This window comes from Etheostoma spectabile, chromosome 9 (assembly GCF_008692095.1).
Source record: "Etheostoma spectabile isolate EspeVRDwgs_2016 chromosome 9, UIUC_Espe_1.0, whole genome shotgun sequence".
Lineage (NCBI taxonomy): Eukaryota > Metazoa > Chordata > Actinopteri > Perciformes > Percidae > Etheostoma > Etheostoma spectabile.
Genome location: NC_045741.1, coordinates 16,553,620 through 16,576,519, shown reverse-complemented (window position 1 = coordinate 16,576,519; position 22,900 = coordinate 16,553,620). Strand labels below are relative to the sequence as shown.

The window sequence follows — 22,900 nt, the reverse complement described above, 5'->3', positions numbered from 1 at the left end:
CTTTTTTACGTTGCATAGTGATCAAAGCTTCCTAAGTACTCCAGAGCTGCATGGTAGCAGAATTGGTATTCATCCTGTAGGGAAGAAACACACACATAGAGGAGAAACATTCATCAGAACAAAATCTCACCAGTAGTTTAAAAAGTTTGCAATGATAATGATATAAAAAAATTTCAGACAACTTAAAATTAAAGCAAATTACAGTAAACAGGCAAACTATGTCCTCACACAGATATTAAGACAACTACTGTACATAATATAAATAATTCAATATCCATTTTTGAGTCAAGTTTAACTAACCTCCAAAATACAAAACACTATAGTAAAATTGTGTAATTTGTGTAAGACGTAGTGTTTTTGTGTGTGTCCTGACCTCAGTCTGGACCATGGCTGGCCTCTGGGTCCGGAGCATCTTCACTGTTTGGAAGATATCAACCACGCCTTCATAACGCATTCGCTCCAGGACGATGCTAAGGGTGATGAAGACTCCGGTCCTGCCCACACCGGCACTAGAAACACATAACGACAAAGTGAATTAATAAGAATGCAGTAAATATGTCTTTGCGGAATAATGAATCTTGATTACGGCTAAGGATTTTTTGTGTCTTATTTTCTTGTCCCATACCATGCATGTACTGTGACTCTGCATTTGTCTAACCAAGACCAGCAGAATAACACTAATCTTTAAACAATTTCAAACCTTAAATTTCTCTAAAATGCATACTATATCTACAACAGGATATAGTTGTAAAGTTGCACTGGGTAACTTTGCACACTTGCAGCTCTCTGACTGCCTGAAGGTGTCAACCGTTCAAAAACCTTTGACAGCCATAAATCCTGTGGCAGAGTAATGCAACGTTGGCAATGGCAAGGACGCAATCTGCATGTGTGAATCCACTTTGATGTGCCCCAACCTTATCGTCAAACACAAAACAAGGCCTCAAGGGCAGAGAAACACACTCCAAATCAGGCACACAAACAACCAGGCTAACATTTTGTCTCATTAAGCCCCTCCCATGTGTCGAGAAGCTCAGCCTGCTGCTGCTCTCCAGAAATACTGAGTCTTAGCTCAGATCCTGAAATACTTGAGAGCTGCCTCTCTAAGCTGCTTTGCTGTGAAATGACTTCCACTTCACCAATGGAACAATAATTGATATGACAACAGATTTATTTGGGCTTCTTCCAGCCTCTGATGCTATTTTGTTGAGTGAAGAATGGAAGCAAGGGACAGACACTTTTGGTGTATGTGTGCGTGTGTGTGTGTGCGCCCCTACAAGTGTGCGTCTGTTGGGGGACAAAGCTAGAAGTAGGACAAAAGATATATTGAACACAGTAGTTATTGAGCCTAACCACGCGGAACATACGACCACCCCAAACACATATACACCCACCCACTACCAACCCCCACACTGCAGTATCTCTCAGTCCACCCAAAGGCTCTTCCTGGGAGTCGGTCACAGATTGTCACATGGACTCTTAAAATTCACTCAGAGCTCTTCTCTCTCTCTCCCTCTGTCCAGGAAGATCGACTCTCCAAATCTGAAGGCTCACAGAGCCGCTGCAGACTGAGAGGATTTGGTGTCCCCATTCACAGGAAGTAATCAGGCAATTAATGACAAAAAGCATGTGGGTCTATTAGATAGTGGCTGAGGAGGGGAGAGGAGAAGGAAGAAGAAAAGAGGGTGGGAGTTGAATAAAGGAGGGCCGGGAGAATGGGTGGATGGATGGAGAGGAAAAGAGAGAGAGAGAGAGAGAAATAGAGAGAGTGAAATAGAAAGGATTAAGAAACAGACAATGACACACGGGGAAGGCCGGTGACAGAAGACGAAAGAGTAAGAGAAAAGGAAGGCTTAAGCTCTCCACTTTAAGATGAAAAGTCTGAAGGAAAAGGAAGGGAGGAAGAGGAGGTGGCTATGGTAATGACAGAGGAAGACACCAACAGAAGCTTAATTCTTCTTCTTTTTTTACTACTCAAGAGAAACTTTCTTTACAAAATTAGATATCTGCCTTCAGATAAAGTGACACCTAGTCTTAAAAAAATAACTTGTCAAAAAGTACAAAATTACAGCTAAGTATTGAAAAGGACTGCAGGTGACTCAAGTACCTGATTAACAGCACACATTTCTAGTGATTTATTAAACTGTAGGCTGCAGACGTTCTGTGTTAATCCTCTTCTTGTGCTTCAAAAATCTAACAGAGTTCCCTGAGGTGGGTCAAGGATGCCTTTAACTGTGCATTTGACAGCTGAATACAACATAGTTCTGTTACTCTTGCAATCCAGTTTAAATACTCCAGTCCTGCAATTCCTCCTGCAATAACCAATCATTTTGCTCTCTCTCCAATAACTCTTAGGACTCATAGAAGGGAGGAATAACTCAGCTTCCCTGACACATCTTACAACTCCCAGGGGGCCATTTCATGGCTGGTGACATCATTGCTTTTAAAAGCAGGGGAGGTGATGTTATGTTGGGTGATGTCATGGCGCCTGTGCTATAGAAATGTGGAGTAAAAGGTGACAACTAATCTGTCATAAAAGTAAACCATGTTTATTAGACAGCAAGGAAATTATTCAGTCTGTTAACGCCTTAGTTAACACTGATCACACTCAAAGGAACAGTTGTATCCTCAATGCTTGTTTCTGAATGCCAAACCAGGAAAACAACAACACTAAATCAGTGCTATGTTAAAAGGAATTAACACGTTTCTTTTTTTCTTTATTAAAAAACAGCCTATCAAAGATCTCCCTCTCAAGGTCAATCATTAAAGAAAAACCAGAGGCCTTGGTGTTGACCACTCTTACCAAACAACGGTTTCTACCTGAGTCCAGCATTTCAAGTTAATGATGAGGGTTACCTTGGAAGCTACACCCAAGGTGATAAAAATGCATCACGGAGCCATCATAAAAACCAAACAGAACGACCGTATCATTTCATGTTCCTCCTCTTTGTAAATGCCAAGCCGCATCTGAGCCTTATCAATTATAGAGATGGCCTGTGGAGGTGCCGAGGTTGTGTACAGCGGTGGCAAAAAGATGTGGAGGGATCGTATCTGATGCTGCCGCTAGAGCTGCACTGCAGGTGGTGCTGCACTGCGCTGCCAAAACAACAACCACCTTAAGAATCGATTGAATCCTGTCTTGATACTTAAAGCCTTGAATCTCTTTTAAGAAGGAAAGTTGCGAACAAGTTGCAGAGCCTGGAACTATGTCAAACCCCCCACCCCCTCTTAAAAAAATCTTTGACCTTAAAAAGGTGCAGTGGGTAGGCCTTATAAAACTAACTTTCTGTCATATTTTTTGAAACTAACACCATGTTCGAGTATAACTACATGAAGCAGGTAATTTAAAAAAAGTGCCACTCTAGTACCACTTACAATTCAATTAAATTAAATTTTATTTATAGAATCAATTCATAACAAGCGTTATCTTAAGACACTTTACAGATAGAGTAGGTCTAGACCACACTCCAGAATTTACAAGGAGCCAACAGTTCTAGTAGTTTCCTCCAAAGCAAGCAACAGTGGCGAGGAAAAACTTTTAGGCAGAAACCTCGGACAGACCCAGGCTCTTGGTAGACGGTGTCTGACGACCGGTTTGGGTTAAAATAAAGAGTGGCAATAACAGTCACATGATGTGTGTAGTGCGATTTGCAAAAATGCACCAATCAGGGCAAGGGGGGGGGGGGGGGGGGGGGGGGGGTCCTATGTGTGTCAATCAATGCTCATGCATTTCATAGCGTTAAACCCTCCCCCTTCCCTGTGCACGAGCTGCAGATAGGTTTCCCCCCACTCTATCGTGCACAGCTCTCCCTCGTGGGGGGAGGGGCTTAGGAGACCGTTTTGGAGTTAGCGGAAAGGGGGGAGGGACTGAGCAGTTGTCATTGTTCAAATTTGTTGGCTAAGTGATGAATCTTTGCAATCCTACCTACTGCACCTTTAATGCTGTGCAGCAAGAAAATATGGTGCAGATTGGTTAAAGTCAGACTGCTTACCTGCAGTGGACAGAGATTGGTCCATCCTGTCCAAACTGCTCCTTGGTTTTATGCACCTGGCCAATGAAATCAATAAATCCCTCCCCGGATTTGGGCACTCCTTGCTCCGGCCAATCAGTAAACTGGAACTGCCGTACAGTCCTGGACTGACCATCCTGCAAATACAGAGAAAAGAACATTAGGATAGAGGATAAATGTTTGTAGATCGTGTAAAGAAGCGAGAAGAGGCGTAGAAACAAAAGGAGACAAGGCATGTAAGGAATGAGTAGAGGAAAGAAAGCTAAGGCAATGGTCTGTGAGTTTGTTCATGTTTTTTACACTCTTTGGATCATTTTAAGAACATCACGCAGATGATGCAACATTGTACTATTGTAGTATTTGTTGATGATTTGATCAACAGCAACACAGTAGAGATGAATACATCTACAATGACGCACACATCTCACAACAGAGGGACAGTGTGTCCTCTCTTCTCCCACCCTGCTCCTCTACCTCCAACCTAATTGTCTCTATTTTCTCTTGCTGTGTTTTTATGTGTGTGTGTGTGTGTGAGATGCACAAGTAGGTCCTAGTTAAAGCTAATCAATAGTGTATCTGCCATGACAAGCGCCTTCTCCCAGACACCACGTTGAATAGGATAATCCTGCGATTCCGATCGATAGAGCGACCTGATAGATGGAGGTAAGAAGTAAGAACGGAGGACTAACGGAGCAGCAGGTGGGCATTGGACGATGAAAATTGAAAACAAAAACCCTGACAAGCCTGCTAGACAAAATGTCAATGTTAACAATTTAATCTTATATTGATTCTTATAATCTTGCGTTAGTGGTTCACTTGGACTTTCTTCTAATGCAAACATTGTTTTTTTTTTTTTTTTACAATCCGGTGACATAACACAAGGGCAAGTGATTGATCTGCTTTATTTTGAGAGAGCTGATCATCGAGTCTGAGAATGCTGAGTCAATACTTGTGTCCTTGTAAAGAAAGTTATTTTCAAGTGGTCTCGGAGAAAATACATTTTTCAAGAAAGAGAGCAGAGTAAAGCAATTTTGCATTTTGAGACAGGCTGTCTGCTTGAAGCTACCAGCAATTAAGACAACCAGTTGTTCATTTCTCCAGCTGTTTCTCACTTCTCTGTGTAACAGACTTTAGTTTAGACATGATGTGTCATTCTCACACACTCTTCCTACTTGTTCACACTGCAAAGGCACACTCTGATAAATACTCATTTGACGAGTAAACTGGGATCTATTTGGCCTTTTTGTTGATTAGATGGTGTAGAATTATAGACTTTAAAATTAGGTTTAGAGTGATTTTTGTCTAAATTGTTACAGAATCAATGCAATATAAAAGAACAGGTAAAACCTTGTTTGGAAAACAGTATTATCTTGCATCCACAGCACATTTTCTGCAATTGTTTAAGTAGCTTAATAATGATAAACAAATTACATTTATGAACAACAAAACACATGCAAGAATTTATATGGGAAAAGACAAGACCATGTGTGACCATGAGTGACAAGACTGTTATTCCAAAAATGGATGTCCGCAAGAAGCACAACAATGAGCCTTTCTCATAGCCATGCTAACTAATGTTCTGTTTCAGGTTTTACGACCGCTGCTCCTGATATTACCCGGTTCTTTGTGCTCTCATTGGTTTCAGGTTGTTGCTGTCATCGCTCACAGGAGCAGGTGCCAATTTGCCTCTAATCTTTTTTTTTTCTCTGGGGTTTTTAAAATCATGGCTAAAATACTGTAAACTCGATGTAACGGATTTACTGAAAGCAACTGTCCACACTGCCTCTGATGTTAGACAGTACATAAAAACATGCAAAAAAGGACTGAACACATTTATGGTGGCATTACTGCATTGTGGCAGTTTTGTCTTCGTAAGTAAAAGTGATTTTTTCATAATATGGGCACTTTGATCAGTCACCGTAAAAACATTTTCAAAACAATTAAATGACCTCGTCAAACTCACAATAGTTTTCTTAAAGAGCTCCTTTTATTTTGGGTAAAAGGGCCTTATGCTCCATATTCATGATGGATGTTTTCATGAGTTCTCATGCTAAGTTCTCATTCAATAATTTATTCTAATATTTGCCATGAGATAACCATCCCCCTCTACTAATGCTAGCATGCTCAATGCAGATGTTGACTGAAAGCTGAATCTACAACATATGCAGCTATTATATATCAGAGGATCTATATAATCTGTCTATTGGATCTTTGTGCTCTGAAGCAAGGTCCTGCTGTCCCATTTGTTAGAATGCACTGTGTCGCTATCTTAGCTGTGGATATTTTTCTGCACTGATGTCGCCAAGATTCATTTTTGTTCAAATGTACATTTATTGCACTTGAAAAAAACCAGTGATTTGGATTCTGATAAGTTAAGCTCCATGTGGTTTCTTTGTACAACATCCCATGTATTTCCATGTTTTATGACACATTGCATTTTTCTTTCTTTCACTGCCTTTGTTTTTCATTTAAAAAAAATGTTGCCTCAGCGGGGGGATTAAAAGTAAAAGAGGGGCAAAGACAACAACACAATAAACCAAGCACGCTGAAGAAAGAGAGAAGAGAAAAAAGAAAAAGAAAGGACAATTTAACACAACCTGAGGGCCCACACGGCGTGTCAAATTGTGTGATTAAATACGTGACTGGCCCGCTAGATGTGAGTGTTGAGGCGTGGAGTCTATGCTATTACTGCGCAGTGCAACGTAATGTGAACACTCGCATGCACACACTCACTCTCAGTCATACATATACAAACTCATAAGCATGCATTTACATCTATGTGATTTATGGTATGTGAGGTCAAACCCAGTGTACACACACACACTCTCACATGTACAGACAATCAGAAATATGGGGTTAAAAACCTACAACACACAGCTACACATACAGTGCTTCTTAACAATTTACATTAACCTAATCTTCACTCACACCTCAATATACCGTATCTCTAATATAATCTTCTTTGTTTAATTTCATGAAAAGCTTTGACTGTCTATTGGCTGCTTTGATGATTTAACCTCCTTTAAGAATCTTTTGAAAGACTGGAGTGTGCATTAGACAAAATGTATGAGTGGGTTAGAGTGTTCATGGAGGGGTTGTGACATACAAGCTGTAAACACTGTTACTTGTTAAATGTATGTGTCCTTGTGTGTTGAAAATATATATAATATAATACAATATATGCAGGTCAAGGTGCTATCTGAATATGTGAAAGTATCGAAATGCCCAATCCATGGAGAAATGCACACAGCACACATTCAAAAATGGTGCCTTTAAATGAGCCATCAGGACTTCCATATGTCTGTGACGTTGTGAACTATAGTTCCATACTAAATATATATATATATATATATATATATATATATATATATATATAGGTAGAAAGTGCCGCCTGGAAACATTGACCAGTCTGGGCTTTTTTTTTGAAGTGGGCTTAAAAGACGGGCTAAAATGAAGCGTTTCAGACAGCGGGTAATAGAGTTATAGTCATTCAGACGGTATGAAAAAAATAATGTTTGTTTTTTATTTCAGGCATGTAAATATGTTCTAGTAGAAACCCAAAATACTAGAATGAACCTGAAAATGAGCATTATATGGGACCTTTAAGAGAGAAATTTGGCACACTGCACGACATTATGTATAAAGAAAAGAGCCTATGTTGGTGTGTGGGGGGTGATGGTATTCCAGCTAAACCAACATTGATGTCTGATTTCCACACTGTGGATAGTATAGTCTGTTTGTGTATAAGTGTATGCGTGTGTGTGTGGAGATATGATGTATTAATTTTTTAAATACCAACGGTGGTGACTGCTAACTAGCTGCTACACTGCCTGGGAAATCTTTGGATATGTCAACCTGTTTGGCAAAGAGAGGAAGCAGTTCTATTTCTGTGCTACGGTTCTGCTGCTTTAAACTGTCCGACCTAATTGGACCCGAAAAAGAAATCCTGAGGTAAAAAAATTAACTACAGAAGGGTAGTAAAACCTACTCAACAGGTTGTAAACAGTTCAGATTTGAACTCTCATTAAAATGTGAATGAAGTTAACATTAGGCCATCATAATATCTTATTTTGTGTGGAAACTCCTCAAACTACAGTCAAATTATAATATCAGAATTATTGTAGGATCATTTGAGGAAAGAATTACTTGATGTGATTGTGTGGTTTCTGTGTGCATGCGAGCTAATTTTCATTAACCTGCTTAGCCTCCTACATTTCCCACACTCCAGTCAAGGATGGGTGGCCAGTGCAGTTGTGGAAATTGCAGCAGAAATTGGTATTGCATTTAATTTTGTCCTTTTCATGTTAATATTTATGAATGAACACACTGGTCCAGTATTGCTATTAAATGTTGGTATAAAATAGAGATTCTATAAAGAGCCCATTGCTAATTAATTCTTTTACTGGTTATATCTACACAACTTAACAACAGAAGTTACCCAGCAACACATTGTTTTCACCTAATTTTCATGTGTAACTTCCCAAATTTTTATGAACAAAATGCAGTAATTACTGTTTGCCAAAAACTGTTAATTTGTTGCTTTTTCCCGCCCCGCAACCTTATCAATGCATACCCAACACTCCCGGGAATGTCTTACCCTGGCATCTGTGACCTTGAACTCTCGGAGGATGTACTGGGGCATGTTGTACTCCGCCATGGGATCAACCACAAAGTACTGGTACCTGGCAGAGCGCTCCGCCGGCCAGTACTGGTGACACTTTTCCTGTTTGTGCAAATGGGTAGACAAACCCTTTGTTATTTATATTTTCATGATTTACTCTTATTTTTATTTTATTTATACTATTTGAAACCTTCCACAAATAAAGGTTAAAAAATATTAAATATTAATATTAAAATATCTTATATTTGTGTCCATGTTTGTTTCCAGTATGACTTACCCGTCCCATCTCTCTCAGTTTGGTCAACATGACTACAATAGTAGAGTTATTCTCCCAGAGCATTCTCCAGAAGTCTTCTGTAGTCTCTGCCAGAGGGCCCTGCGTGGCGATGTAGGCCTTCTGTTGCCTGTATACAGTACAACCATGTTTTAATATGGTTCTTATTTATGTTTACACAAAAGGCTATGGGACTACATACAACACAACACTAATGCTTAATACATTCTTTGAAAAAAAGACTGAGGGATAGCTCTTAATAATGTTATCTTGGGATTATGAAGGAAAAAAAGCAATGCGTGTGCATTTGCTGTTTGAATAGGTATCTTCCTTCTAAATCAAATCTGTATTTCCCTTGTCTGCTGTACCTTCTCTTCACAAGTTTATCTTTAAGTTTAGATTGTTAGGGAGGCAACGTTTTAATTTTTTTTTAAGGGAATTGTTTTTTTTAATTGAATATTTCCCGCCATTTCAGCCCTCTTCCTACCTGTATCCATCAATGAAGCTGGAATTGATGTAGTCAGATCCTTCCAGGCCTCTTATTGGCTGCAGGCAGACACGCGTGGTCTCGTAGGGCATGATGTTGACCAGCCGATTCTTGAACTTGTTGCAGGGAAGGTTGGCACTGATGAAGCGCGACGTGTGGGCTTTGGAGTTGGCCAAACGCTGGAGGGTAAAGATGGAGAGATAGATGGAGGAATGGGGAGAAGGAATGCACAGAAATAGAGTGAGGTTTAACAAAAAAAGGCAGAAATAGAATGTTGAAAGATATGGTGGTATGAGAAGATGAAAAGATGATGAAAAAGTACAGTGGTGAGGGGAACAGGGAATGAATTGGCAAAAGGCACAGTAGTTGGAAAGAGGAAAGAATAGACATGAAAAGAAAAGAGGGAAGAAGGAAGACCAGGAGAGGGTAATAACAGGCGGAATGTTAGGGAGGACAGGTGCGAAACAGTTAAATAGAGTAGCCTAGTATATAAACGACAGAAAGTAATGAAGCAAACCCAATCTAATCCCCTTTTGCCGATGATGACACAGCTTCAAAGAGACATTGTTTATCAAGAATATATTTATCCGGAAAATATTCAAAAAAATGTTCCCTTTTCACAACTTGTGGGGTCCTGCAGGGTCAGATGCAACGATGGAAAATATGTCACGGACCAGGCTAACAAGCCTCTAGATCGAGCCTGTAAGAAACTGAAAACTCGTTGCAAAAGTGGGTCACAAGAGCCTTTGATAATGGCAGTGTGGTATGTGTGTATAAAATGTAGACTCACGAGGGGTTGTTCAGAAAGACAAACACACACTGCATAATGATCAAACTGAGCATCTCTGCTGCTACATCATCATCGTCATAGTGAGAGTTTGTGGGTCAGCAAGTCGCCCGATATTGGCTCCAATGTCTCAACAAAGCATTTATGTGTGTGTGTGTGTGTGTGTGTGTGTGTGTGTGTGTGTGTGCTTGTGTGCGTGTGTGTGCATGTATGTGTGTGTTTGCTTGTTAACATTTGCCTGCAAAAAGAAGACACCCTAATCAGATTGTCTGGGGTCTTTTTCAGGCTCCTTGAATCTCAGTGTGAACAGAGCTTAACTAACCATTTCTCTCTATTTCCAATTAGAGCGTTGTCCTCTCTTTCCCTCTAATTCCCCTATAGCACCAGTATCTCTGTGTCAGTGGCCACTTGGAGTCAGTCCAGTTCTTCCCCTCCTCCCTTCCCTTCACCCCTTGCTACTGTACTCCCTTTGATCTGTTTCACAAAAGGCACCTGGAAAGGCTTGAGGTGGCCTGGCAGCGCTAAAGAGGACCCCACTTACACCACCAAACACCCCAGAGGGGGCAGGGAACAGAGCCAAACCTGGCAACCTGTCATCCAACAGGGCAGAGTTGCACCTACTGTCTGGTACCCCTGGTCACGGTTGCCAGTTTCTTTCCCAGTACAGTACATCTTTTTAGTTGGAAGGTAAGAGCTGATGTACATTAAGCATGTTTCACTACAACAGGGATAATCACATTTGGGGTTATATGCCACAACACAGGGCTTACAAAAGTGTGATTATCCTAATCCTTACCTGCCCTGGCCATAACCTTAATAACAATAAATGCTTAAGAATGCTTATGTTGCAGCTACAACACTACACAACGTCTCGAGAAGTTCTTATAAACTGTCACCATCGTTTTTTTTATTTAAAACCAAAGAAAATCTTTGCCTTCTTGTTTGCATTTGGATCCTAATCAAAACTCTGTTGCTGAATTCCAAATCATTCCTTTGCTATTTACTGAAAAATGAAATGGATCCCAGTCACTCTTTTTGATTTGTTGATGTTGTGATTTGTGTAGTGTATGTTGCTAAAGACTTCACTTGCATGTGGATAATGTGCACAAACGTCTTCAGCGCATAACTCTTCCCCTGAACATGCTGGTTATTCTTGCACATCTGGCAGAAAAAACTAGTATGACAACCCCATGATAAGTCCTTCTTCCAAGTCACTCTCCCTGCTGAACTCCCGTGAATCCCACCAGTCACAGCTTAACTCTGTATGACGCTGGTGCCCACCTGAGAACGACAATGCCCTCCCACCCATCCTTTTAGTGCAGCATTCTGTCAAATCACTTGCTTAGTGCCACGTTAGCATACAGTAGTCTTTTGTTCATTAGTCAAACGTTCCTTCCTCCAATTGCCCTGCCTTCCACCTCCATTTTTCATCATCCAGTATTAATTACTTAGCTCCCCCACCCGTCTTCACGCACACTTCTCTTCTCTATCCTGACTGTAGTGTGGACGTTATTAATCGCCGGTTGACACCTGACGCCAGCTCAGCATTATCCTTGTTACAGATGGCGATGGAGATTCCATCACCGTTGTGTGCCAGTGAGTTAAAAAAAATTAAAAAAAGAGGGTCGAAACACACCAGCTCTATTATTGTTTCTATGCAGGGGGCCGCGTTGGTGAATGGCGATGGGAAGATGATGGATTATTTGAGAGCGTGTGTGCAATTCAAGGTCAGCAGAAAGTGACTAGAGCTGAAGCTGAGGTGAGTACATGATTGTTAAGATCTTTAATGGAGATCTGTGTAAACACTGTGCTTGGCTGTTTATCCTCACCTACTGCTTCATCATCAATTTCTCTAAATTCCTCCAAAATGAACATTGGGGCCAAACAGTAAATGGCTTCAATATTTACAGTGTAAACTCACAAATATGAATGTGAATAAAGCTGCCTTAATCTATTTTCTATTTACCTGGGGAAAGATCTTACATCTTAAAGAGAAGTGTTTTTATCTCAGATTCTCTTAGCTCACTGTGTTATACACTTTGTTCACTCTGTCTTTGACTAATGCCTAACTCAGTTCGTCTAAGACATTTGATGTAAGCTGCATCTTCACTCAATTGAAAAATTATTCTGCCAGTGCCCCCAATCAGCTACTGTAATCATCAATTTTGTGTTCCCCAGTCTCTCCATTTATTTTCAGTTTCTTTCCAGAAAGTCAGTTGCTATTTAAGAATGTTTTGTTGAAACATTTGATCGCAGGGAGGGACTGTGGAGGAGGTGCACTGTGCCTTCTTTGGTGTGTGAAGTGTACTTCTCTGTATGCTGTCATCTAGATCAATGTTTTGTGCAAGCGTATAAATATAAAAAAAATATTTTGTTCAAGTATGAAATTGCATAGAAAAGTAGGACCATAAATCAAAAAGGCATTAATGAAAGCAACAATTAAGCACACTGCAAATAATGATGAAGAGAAAAAATATGAAAGGCAAAAAAAGTGGATTTGTATACAAAATAAGTTGTGGGAATGTAAAGCTGGTAGCGAGTCTCATTAAAAAGGCTTACAGTTGCAGACAAGGTGACAGAACTCACAAAATTGAGTGTTTCATTATTTAGTTATTATTAAGTCTAAGGAGTGAAAAGTTAACACAGACACTGATCTAACATGTCTGCTATTCCTGATCGGATTTGCAAGTTGTTTGTTCTATTTCGTATAGGCTTCGCCCTCTAAAGGGCTACGCTATTGGGTTTATCCCTTCGCGCATGCGCAGTCGTGAAGATTTTCTTTCCCTCCCGCCTAGCGTCCAGTCGGGCCTCAACTACGTCCGCATTTACGCATATATACAACGGACCCGTTGTTCGACTCCCACTTTTTCTTCACTTCGCAGTTGAAGTCAAGCTCAAGACCTTCCCCGGTGCCCGTGTCTGCCCCTCCTGCCGGACCGCTACATCCTTCCGCCGGACCTCCACCCCCGTTGCGAGGCCTGCCTGGTGCCGTCACGCCGGCCAGGCTCTCACCCGCCACGCCTCCTGCCAGTTTTGCGCCCGCCTGTCGTCTAAAGAGCTAACTCGACGGCGGAAGCTTTTCTGGTTTGCCAGCTGGCGGGGACGGAGACGGCAGCTGGCAGACAGACAGGAATCCGGCGGCACCTTGGAGCCGCTGCGGACGGCGTTTTCGACGAGCATGAGTCCGCTGACTCCGCTCTCTCTGACAGCGCCTCCATCACCGGTTTCCCCTCCTCCCCTCTGGGAGGTCCCCCTCCTCCCCTTGTGGGGGATTGGGCCTCGAGACGGCGATTGATCGTTTCCCGCTGGAGCTCTCTCCGTCTCCCGACAGGCCTGGGGCCCGCCCGAGCGGCCTTCCCTTTGCCCCACCCGGCTCCAGCCTCCACCGCTAAGGCTCTCTTCGCCGACCTGCCGGAGATCATAAGAGGGCGCGGAGCTTAGAGGCATAGCGCTCCCGCGGAGCTGCCACCCCCGCTCGCGGCCTTTTAGCGGTGATGTTTATGCCCAGAGCCGCCCTCTTCACGGCCCCACTCTGGCCGCGCTCGTCGGGAGCTTCGGCCATGGTGAGGGAGGCTTTCTCCCCCGGGGAAACTGAAGGCTCCCTCTCTCTCTATGCCCCGTTTACTCGGGTTCAGGGCAATACGGCACGCAGTTTTTCCTTCAGTCCCTCCCCGTGAGGGGAGCCTGGCGTCCATTTTGCTCCGAAAGCTACTTTCTCGGCCACCGAAGCCCACGCCTCCCTCTCCCCAGGATCAAGTGTCGCTCAAGTCACTGACCGGGCCCCACCAATGTGCCGCCCAGGGCTGCGGCACAAAACAACATCGCCTTACTGGCCTCCGCCTCTCCCCCGATGGCCACTACTCCCGGCGCCTCCCCCTCGGAGCTTGCCACGGGATGGTAAGGCTATGACCGCCATCCTTACCCTACCACGGCGTCCACGGTGGCGCTGTCCAGGGTGATGGCTTGCAGACTGTGGCCCAGCAGAACATCTGGCTCCACATGTCTCGGCTGCCAGCGGACATTAGACGCGAGCTTCTGTACGGTCCCATACCCCCGATGCTATTTGGGCCACGCCTACAGACGGCCACGTCTCATCTCCATCAAGCGCGGAGGACGCCGACGCCTTCGGAGGCTCGGCTCGTGGAAGGCTCCTCCTCAACGCACCACCGTCCATGACACACCGTCACAAGCGAACGCCCCGCAGCATCGGCTGCGGCTGCGTCTTCCACGCTTCGGCGTCGGGCCCCCCACCGGTCCCCCTCCGCAGCGACAGACGATGCCACAGGCCGTCAACCTGCACGAGGCCGAGGACCATGAGACGGCCCCCCCCTGGTCCAACCCCCTCCCGAGCCACCCAGCACGAGCGAGCGCTGCAATGACGGCGGGGATCGACTGTCCCTCTTCAGCTGAGAGTTGAACACAAACGGCCCTTTTAAGGGCCACCCCTCACATCTAAAGACTGTTTCCCCTCAGCCAACAGTCCCGTTTGCTCTAAACAGGGCACTGTTATGACAGTTGTTCCCACACAAGCCACACCAGGCCGTCGCCGCGAGCGGGGGCGCCACTGCTCCCCCTGCGCAGGCACGAAATGAGCGTCCTCCACGGGGGACGACGACGCTTGTCCACCCACCTCCCCACGCGATGCCGGCGGGGCGGGTCGGTTAACCCAGTGACCGCTCCCGCCCCACACGGCGGCGACCGGCCACTGCCCTTTCGAAAAAGCCCTACCATGGGCTGGGCGACGCGTCACTCGTCTCGCCCAGCGGCGGATGGGCTCTGCGTCCCTGCTGCCATTTGCGGTGAACAACACTCAGACTGTGTCGCCCACTGTCAGAGTGCAGCGCGGCATGGATTGGCTTTAACACACTGGACTTGTGGTGTCAAAGCTGAAACACGGGGTTACACACTCCAGTTCGCCTCCCCCCCGCCCCCTTTCGCGGGTGTGTTGGAAGACGACTTTCTCCCTCAGAGTCAGACGCAATGACGTCAGAGTTAGAAGGGTTGCTGGCGAGCGAGGCTATTTCCCGCGTCCCTCCGGGGGAGGAAAACGGGGTTTTTACTCTCGCTATTTTCTCACCCCGAAGAAGTCAGAGGACTGCGTCCCATCCTCGACCTGTCGAAATTCACCGGTATGTCATGGAGCGCCCTTCCACATGCTCACCATCAGGCACTGTGTAATGTGTGCGCCCCAACGATGGTTTCATCCGTGATCTGAAACGCTTCCTTTCACATCCAAATCATTCCCAGGCACAGGAAATTCCTGCGCTTCTCCTTCCAAGGGCCCGTTTCCAGTTCAACCGCCTGCCGTTCGGATACTCACTAGCCCCCCGCACCTTTTCCAAGTGCATGGAAACGGCGCTCCAGCCTCTACGGAGAGGGGCATCAGAGTCCTCTTTTACTTGGACGATCTGCTCATTCTAGCCCCCTCTCGGGAGCGGCGGCGCTGCACACTATGGGTTCTGCACACCTACAAACGCTGGGTTTGCCATAAATTGGAAGAAGACGCCCTCGTCCCCCACAATCGTAGTTTATCTGGGCGTAGACATGAGCTCGATCAGCATGAGAGCCAGGCTGTCACACCGAGGCAGGAAGCCCTGACTTCTCTGTTGCCCCGCTCAGGCCGCGCGCGACAGTGCCAGCGCTGTCAGTTATGCGGCTCTTGGGCATGATGTCCGCGCACACACGGTGGTCCCCCTGGGTCTCCTCCACATGAGGAGTCCAGAGTGGTTTCACCGCCAGCGGCGTGATCCCATTCGCCACAATGGCGAATGCTGTCCATCCTCATTCCCTCCAATCAGACCTGGCATACTGGGGGAGTCCCCAACCCTGTCTTCCGGGTTCCCCTGGGCAGAGTGACGTCATATGTAGCGGTGTACACAGACGCGTCCCTCACTGGCTGGGGGGGATGTCGAGTACAGGCGGTGGTGGGGAGGGCCTGGCCTCCCCCCCTCTCCCTCACATAAACTGCCTGGAGCTGTCCACGGTGTTGAAGTGGTTGAAACACTTTACACCATGGTGACGGGGAGGCATGTTGTAGTACGGACGGACAACATCACGCGCGGGCATTCATAAACCCCAGGGCGGCATACGCTCAGCCCGCTGTTAGAAGCCAACTCCTCCTGCTGTGGGCGCACAGCCACCTGCGTCTCTCAAAGCAGTATATATCCCGGGATTTTAACCGGGCAGCCGACTTGATGTCGAGGGGGGGGCCCTCCCCAACGAGTGGAGATTGAATCCCACTATCGTTCAAACGTTATGGAGCAGTCGGGGAAGCGGAGGTGGATCTGTTCGCTTCACGAGAGAACACACGGTGCACACTGTGGTTCTCCTTGCCGCCGCGGACAACCCTCCCCTCGCGTAGACGCCTTCTCCCACAAACCCTGGCCCAAAACCCTCCTATGCTTTTCCCCCGGCCCCCCTGATCCCTCGCCTCCTGGGGCGTGTCCAGAGGGATCTGTTATTGTTCGTGGTGCACCGAGCGCACGAGCGCGTCCGTTCCCAACCCTCGTTCAGCTGCGGGTGGCTCCCCCTGGCAGATTCCGTGGCGGAGAGACGCACTATCGCGCTGACGGTGCGATCTTCATCCCGCAGTGATAAATCAGAGACTGTGGGGCTGGTTGCTGAGCGGGACGCTTACAGAGATTGGCTTGCCCCCCGCCGTGGTACCACTATCCAGGGCCAGAGCCCCCTCTACCATAGCAGGCTACGCAGGGCGCTGGTCTGCCTTCCAGCGCTGGTGCACAGAGAGGGACCAACCCCACATCGTGTCCCCTACCTCCGTGCTGACGTCCCTACAAACTCTGGTGGATAATGATTTGGCTCCATCTACAGTCAAAGCATCAGCAGCAGCCATCTCATCCTGTCACGAAGGTTTCGGTGAGAGGACAGTTTTTGCGCATCCCCTGGTGAAACGTTTCCTGAAGGGGTTAGGCGCAAAAACCGGCTGTTCGCCCCCTCGCCCCCCAATGACCTAGCTCTGGTGCTGCGGGCTCTGGGGAAGCCCCCCTTTGAGCCCTGACACAGGTTTCGCTCAAATGCTGTCGCTTAGACAGACTTCTCCTTGCCCTAACGTCGGCCAAAGAGTGAGTGATTTATGTGCACGGTCAGTTTCTCCGTCCTGCCTCTCCATTAGAGGGACGGGAGCGCCGCCCTTACAGCCAAATCCCTCCTTCACACCGAAGACTTTACTAGTTCTTTTCGTCAAGGTGTTTTCCCTCGAGGGTTTTTCCCCCCACCTCACGCTAACGGTGCGGAGGAGGCTTCCCACCGGTTGTGTCCGGTGCGCGCTCTGTCACAATACATTTACGCACGGCAAATATCAGAAAACTCAGCAGCTGTTTGTGCATTATAGAGAACACTCCCAGGGATCAGCCCTCTCAAAACAGCGTCTGTCTCACTGGCTATGCGAGGCTATACCCAGGCTTATAGCTCGGAAGGGAAGAGCCCCCCCACATTCGGGGTCACTCTACGAGGGCCTTGTCGGCGTCTGCGGCTCTATTTAAAGCATGCAGTAGCCGACATTTGCGCGGCAGCCTCCTGGGCTTCCCCGTGCCCCTTCATCCGCTTTTATCTCGCGAGATATGTCTGAATCTTCCATGTCTCATGCGGTTTTGTCCACAGTCAGTGACGCGTAATGCCGCGCTGAATGTGCAAAAAAAAAAAAAAAAAAAAAAAAAAAAAAAAAAAAGCGATGCCTTGATTGTTGCCAATCCTTCACACCTAGTGCTGAATGACCCGGCTCTGCTGTCTCACCTCTCCTGTACCTGGGGTATTCTGTGAGCACAGTTTTTATCTCATACATTGTCATAATCATGTTGCATGCACGGAGGTAATCATGTCTCTCCGTTGCATGCGCGACAGGATCAATCACGCTTAACCCCCATTATCATTGTAGGTACTACCTACTACTGCTCATATTGCGGGCCACATGAACCTTTCCGGCCACGCCATTGCAGGGCAGGTTGTCAGAAGAATGACTCTGACTAGCCTCTGTACATTGTTGCTGGGGCAATGTGGTGTATGTTCGGTTTGGACCTGTACCGCAGGTGCATTGACTACATCAGCTTCGCCTAACCCAATAGCGTAGCCCTTAGAGGCGAAGCCTATACGAAATAGAACGTTAGTTACTTTGGTAACTCCAGATTCTATTAGTATAGGCTAGCCCTCTAAGGTCCGGGCCACCTGCTCCTAGAACATTAGTTGAAGAAAAACTGATGTTTTGGGAGTCGAACAACGGGTCCCTCTGTATATATGCAGTAAATGCGGACGTGTTAGGCCCGAGCTGGACGCTAGGCGGGAAGAAAATCTTCACGACCTGCGCATGCGCGAAGGGATAAACCCAAGCGTAGCCTTAGAGGGCTACGCCTATACTAATAGAATCTGGAGTTACCAAAGTAACTAACGTTACGGTCATTGGCAGCTTTTTTGCAAAATTGAAAATGGGGTCAATAGTAATTTGTATGCAGGCCCCAGAAATAATTCAAGTTAAAGTGAAACACCTTGTCATACACAGACACGGTTTATCACTAAAAAGAAGCGAGAGCTGGACATTAAGTTCTGCCTGTTATTTCAGTTAAAGCAATGCACTTAAAAAATACGCATCATAGTATAAACGAAATTGCCCCATTTCCTGTACCTTGAACTCGAGCTCCATGCCAGTGACATGCTCGCCACTCTCCACCTGGGCCAGCTTCTGTATGTAGGAATAGAGGCTTCGGGCAGCCACTTCAGTGTTGCCGCAGGCCACTGCCTCCAGCAGTGCATCGTGAATGAAGCTGTACTGATCCTCCGTCTGCACCATGTAGTTCCGCTGCGAGCGCATCAGAGTCACATGGCCGTAGATGTCCACCGTCTTCTCATGCTTAATACGCTCAAGCATGGCGTCGATGACGATGAAGCAACCTGTTCGGCCGACACCAGCACTACAAGAGGAGGGAAAGGAATGAAAAGAAAGAGAAATTGGAGGTTGTAAAAGATTTCTTTAATAAAAAATAATTTCTTCCTTGCTCTTATTTCTATGGTCTTTTCCTCTTAGGGTGCCGTGTGTGTAATTTATGGTTATTCTCACTCCTGAAATATAAAAAAAAAAGAGTTACAAGATTATGTATGTCCAGTAATGCTTGTAGATTTGTTGTTATCTTGTATTTTGAATAATTGAGTGGGAGAGGATATAGCATCAATACAGAATACAGAATCAACTAAAAATGACAGATATAACAACAAGAGGACAGACTGAGCGAAGCAAGCTGTCAAATTTCAGTTCTATTGTGTAGGGCTTTGGACTCACTGAAGTCTTCTTATCTTGACGAAAAAAGGAAGGTTTCAATTTGAATAAGCCATTCGAGAAATATAGCTTGTAAAAGGAGGAAGGGCTAAGGAGCAAAATAAGGGAGAAGCAAGAAAGATGGGAAGGGATTACTGTGAGTCTTTTCTCACAAAAAAAGAGACTAAGGTGGAGAGAATAAGAGCATAGAAAAAAGAAAAATGATGTGACTAATAGTAGTAAAAAAAAGATGGAGGATCTGGTAAGAAACAGAGCGTGTGTTTGTATAATGTGTGTTATGTAATGTATAAAAGCAGTCACACAGGAGCTCTGCCATTATGTTCGCTCATGGGCATGTGTGTGTGTGTGTGTGTGTGCATGTATGTGTGTGTGTGTACACAGGTTAAGGCTACCACAAAGGCTAACCACAGAGGCACATAAAACTGTCCCACTTGGGCACAGCTATTCCAGTTACATACAAGTTAAAAAACACTTTGGATCTCAGAGTTCTTTAACCAACCCAACAACAATGTTGCTACTGACCTGCAGTGAGCGATGATGGGTCCGGCGTCTGGCGGGTTGCAGGTCTTTACCCTACGGAGGAAGGCCAGGAAGGGGGTCGGGTATTCTGGTACTCCGTGGTCAGGCCACGCCGTGAACTGGAACTGACGAACCTCCCGCTTCTCACTAGAGCCATTCTGAGAGAAAATAAATGAAAATGTGTGAATTGTATGATGAGTGTTTAATAAACTTCATAGGTATTCAAGCCTGTATAGTACAAACACTACGCCTAAAAACATAGATCTCTTTAAGCTTTAATATGTCCTAAATGGATAAAACTAATTTGCATGTCTATATAAGGATATACCTTTATTTGCACAAATTACCTTCCCCTGTATTAGCGTGTACAGCTGATGCACATGTCCACTAACAACCTCGATAGGGTTGTGTTGTAGATTGAAATAGAAATTGTGCATTTAGCCATATTTTAATGAAATATTGTGTTTGAATCAGTAAAACAACAGTGATAAAGTTCACAATGTAAACTATAATAATGAACCATTTCTGCTGTGGTCTCTGAAGTCTGAAAATGACCACTTTTGTACAGATAAACACTTTCACACGCATGGAGCTGATCAGATGGACTCATCATAATTGGATAAGAATGGTCATTTCTGTACTGAAGAGTACAGGTATTATATCTTCCTGCTCTCACACTGCTGCTGCTCAGAACATCTACAGATACATGCAGCAAACACCCACATTAGACAGCCGTCTGTCAGCTCCTGCCTCAAACTCTCCGCTCAATGCATTAAAGATACAAGCTGGGATCCAGATAAAGGCTTTCGAAAAGGATAAGAAGAGAGAGGAAAAAAATCTCCCTTGCATCTTTCTGTCCTTCTCTCCTCTCTTTCCTCTCAGAAGATCCACTAATGGTGGTACTGTTTGCATTTCAATGTGGTTTTTCTGCTTCCCTGACAGAGGGAATTTTTTTTTTTGCTGAATAAATGAATAAATGAGTGTGGTAATTAGTAGCAAGCTGACCTAAATCTTATTTTCCTTTATTTTCTTTTGGACATTCCCTGTTTCTGCAGTTGAGTCATAACGCATGGATGTTTTTGGTGCTTGGCTGCTGGTTTTATTTAAATGTCTGTGTTTTTGTTAAGAATTTATCAGTAGACACAATTCAGAATCATTGCAGGACAGCCATACATAGAGATAGGTGTCATGGTCGCTGCTTTGTAGGTGCACAGTGTGTGTACATGTTTGTGTGTGTACTGTCAGCTTCTGCAACCTTAAACCTTACACAAATTCAACAGCATTTTTTTCCTCAGAGATATAAAGTGAAAACAGCTCAGGGAGAAATCACAGCACTTGCTGCAGTTATAAGGAGGAGGGAGACGATAGAGAGAAAAAGAATCCGATTGTTCGCTTTGATGGAGGCTGAGAGCGGCAGAATGTAAATGGCGCTGAATGTCTACCGGCATGCTTTAACACACCGTGGCAGCTGAAATGTTGCCAACTTTAGTGTCACTAGTTTGCCCTGGTGCTCACTATTCCGCTGACACTACAACCAGGCTAAAAAGTCAGCTGTGACTTTAAGCGTGGTGTTCTCTGGTTGAGAGGAACATTTTGGAAAAATCTAATCCTTCCAAGGGCAGGTTTTTCTCCGCTATAAGTCTTTTCACATATCTTTTTTCAAAACTTGTGTTTGCCGGATCATGAGGTATGCGAGACTGTGAGGGAGAGTGAGTTTGTATGTAAAATTGCAAATTGTGTGTACGTCTTAGTGTATGTATTTACATGCATGGTAAAGTGTGTTATTCATGGCTGCCGGTGTGTATCTGTGTTTTGCATGTTATTGATGCATGTGTGTCAAAGATATATAATTTCACATATTTGGGTTTTGTGTGACCTTCACTGTATGGTTGTGTACTAGTGTGCATGTTCACATAGTTCATCTTAAGAATGTTTTCATCTGTGTGGAGACTCTGTATCTGTATGTGTGTTTCAATTTGTGTGTGCGTGTGTGTGTGTTTAGGTGGTGGTGGTGGGGGGGGCATAGGAGCATGAGAGCAGTCTGCCAATTATGTATATTGAGTTTCTCTTTTGCTCACTTTACCTAAGTGCTCCAATTTGGCAGAAGCACATAAACAGATGATCTATTGAGGAGAGGGAGAGCTGAATAAGGTAAAAGGGGTGGACTGGAAGGACATTGAGGACGAAGGGTTATTTATGTATATACGTTTACATCCAATGGAAAAACAGCACCCGTTTTTTTGCAATCAATTTTGTCACCCATGCTGTGTATGTATTCTTTTACAAGGTGTAACCAATGAACTGTTTACTGGACAGACATTAAATAATGATTATTTATGGTTATCCAACTTGATAGTATATATAAGGGCTGTATTTTATTTGCTGAGACATGCGTAATCACTGTCCACTTTGGAATTCTCTGCATGTCTTTGCTGGTTTGTCACTGTAGAAGAGCAAAGAGAAGACAGTGGTGGTGTCCATATGTATGAGGGAGAGAGAAAGAAAGAGAGAGAGAAGTAATCCTACCTTGTGCAAGGAGAAAGTGCGGACACAGAAAGTGGCCAATTCTATGGTATCCAACAGGGTCACTTGGGTCATACCATAGGTTTCTGTGCCACGACTGGGCCAGTACTGGTCACACTTAATCTGGAAGTGAGAGAGAGAGATAGATCTGTGTTACATTCTAAATAAATCTAATAAATAGTGTCTCCACTGATGAATAAGACCACACACACACACACACACACACACACACACACACACACACACACACACACACACACACACAAAATAAGTAAAGATTAACACTGAACCATGCCCGCTCTCACATAATAACATGTACTCATGCAACACTCATAAAGAAAGCCTCCTGTGGATTAAATCTCCATGCGGTGTTGACAGAAACCCCACGGTAGCTTCTTT

General features: G+C 44.9%; 1 protein-coding gene across 21 annotated transcripts in view; it reads right to left on the bottom strand.

Annotated features, from left to right (window-relative positions):
* Positions 1-22,900, bottom strand: part of ptprsa (protein tyrosine phosphatase receptor type Sa) — a 241,274-nt gene continuing 218,374 nt past the window's right edge. For 19 of the 21 annotated variants that reach the window (XM_032526600.1, XM_032526609.1, XM_032526605.1 and 16 more), the window contains 9 exons: positions 22,505-22,624; positions 19,982-20,136; positions 18,812-19,097; positions 9,390-9,568; positions 8,906-9,032; positions 8,605-8,730; positions 3,990-4,144; positions 374-509; positions 1-74 (listed from right to left, as the gene is read on the bottom strand). In XM_032526600.1, the coding sequence (XP_032382491.1) occupies positions 6-74; positions 374-509; positions 3,990-4,144; positions 8,605-8,730; positions 8,906-9,032; positions 9,390-9,568; positions 18,812-19,097; positions 19,982-20,136; positions 22,505-22,624 (1,353 nt within the window). In that variant the 3' untranslated portion in view covers positions 1-5. The remainder of the gene's footprint in view (positions 75-373; positions 510-3,989; positions 4,145-8,604; positions 8,731-8,905; positions 9,033-9,389; positions 9,569-18,811; positions 19,098-19,981; positions 20,137-22,504; positions 22,625-22,900) is intronic. The other 2 variants (XM_032526612.1, XM_032526616.1) reach the window with 1 other exon arrangement.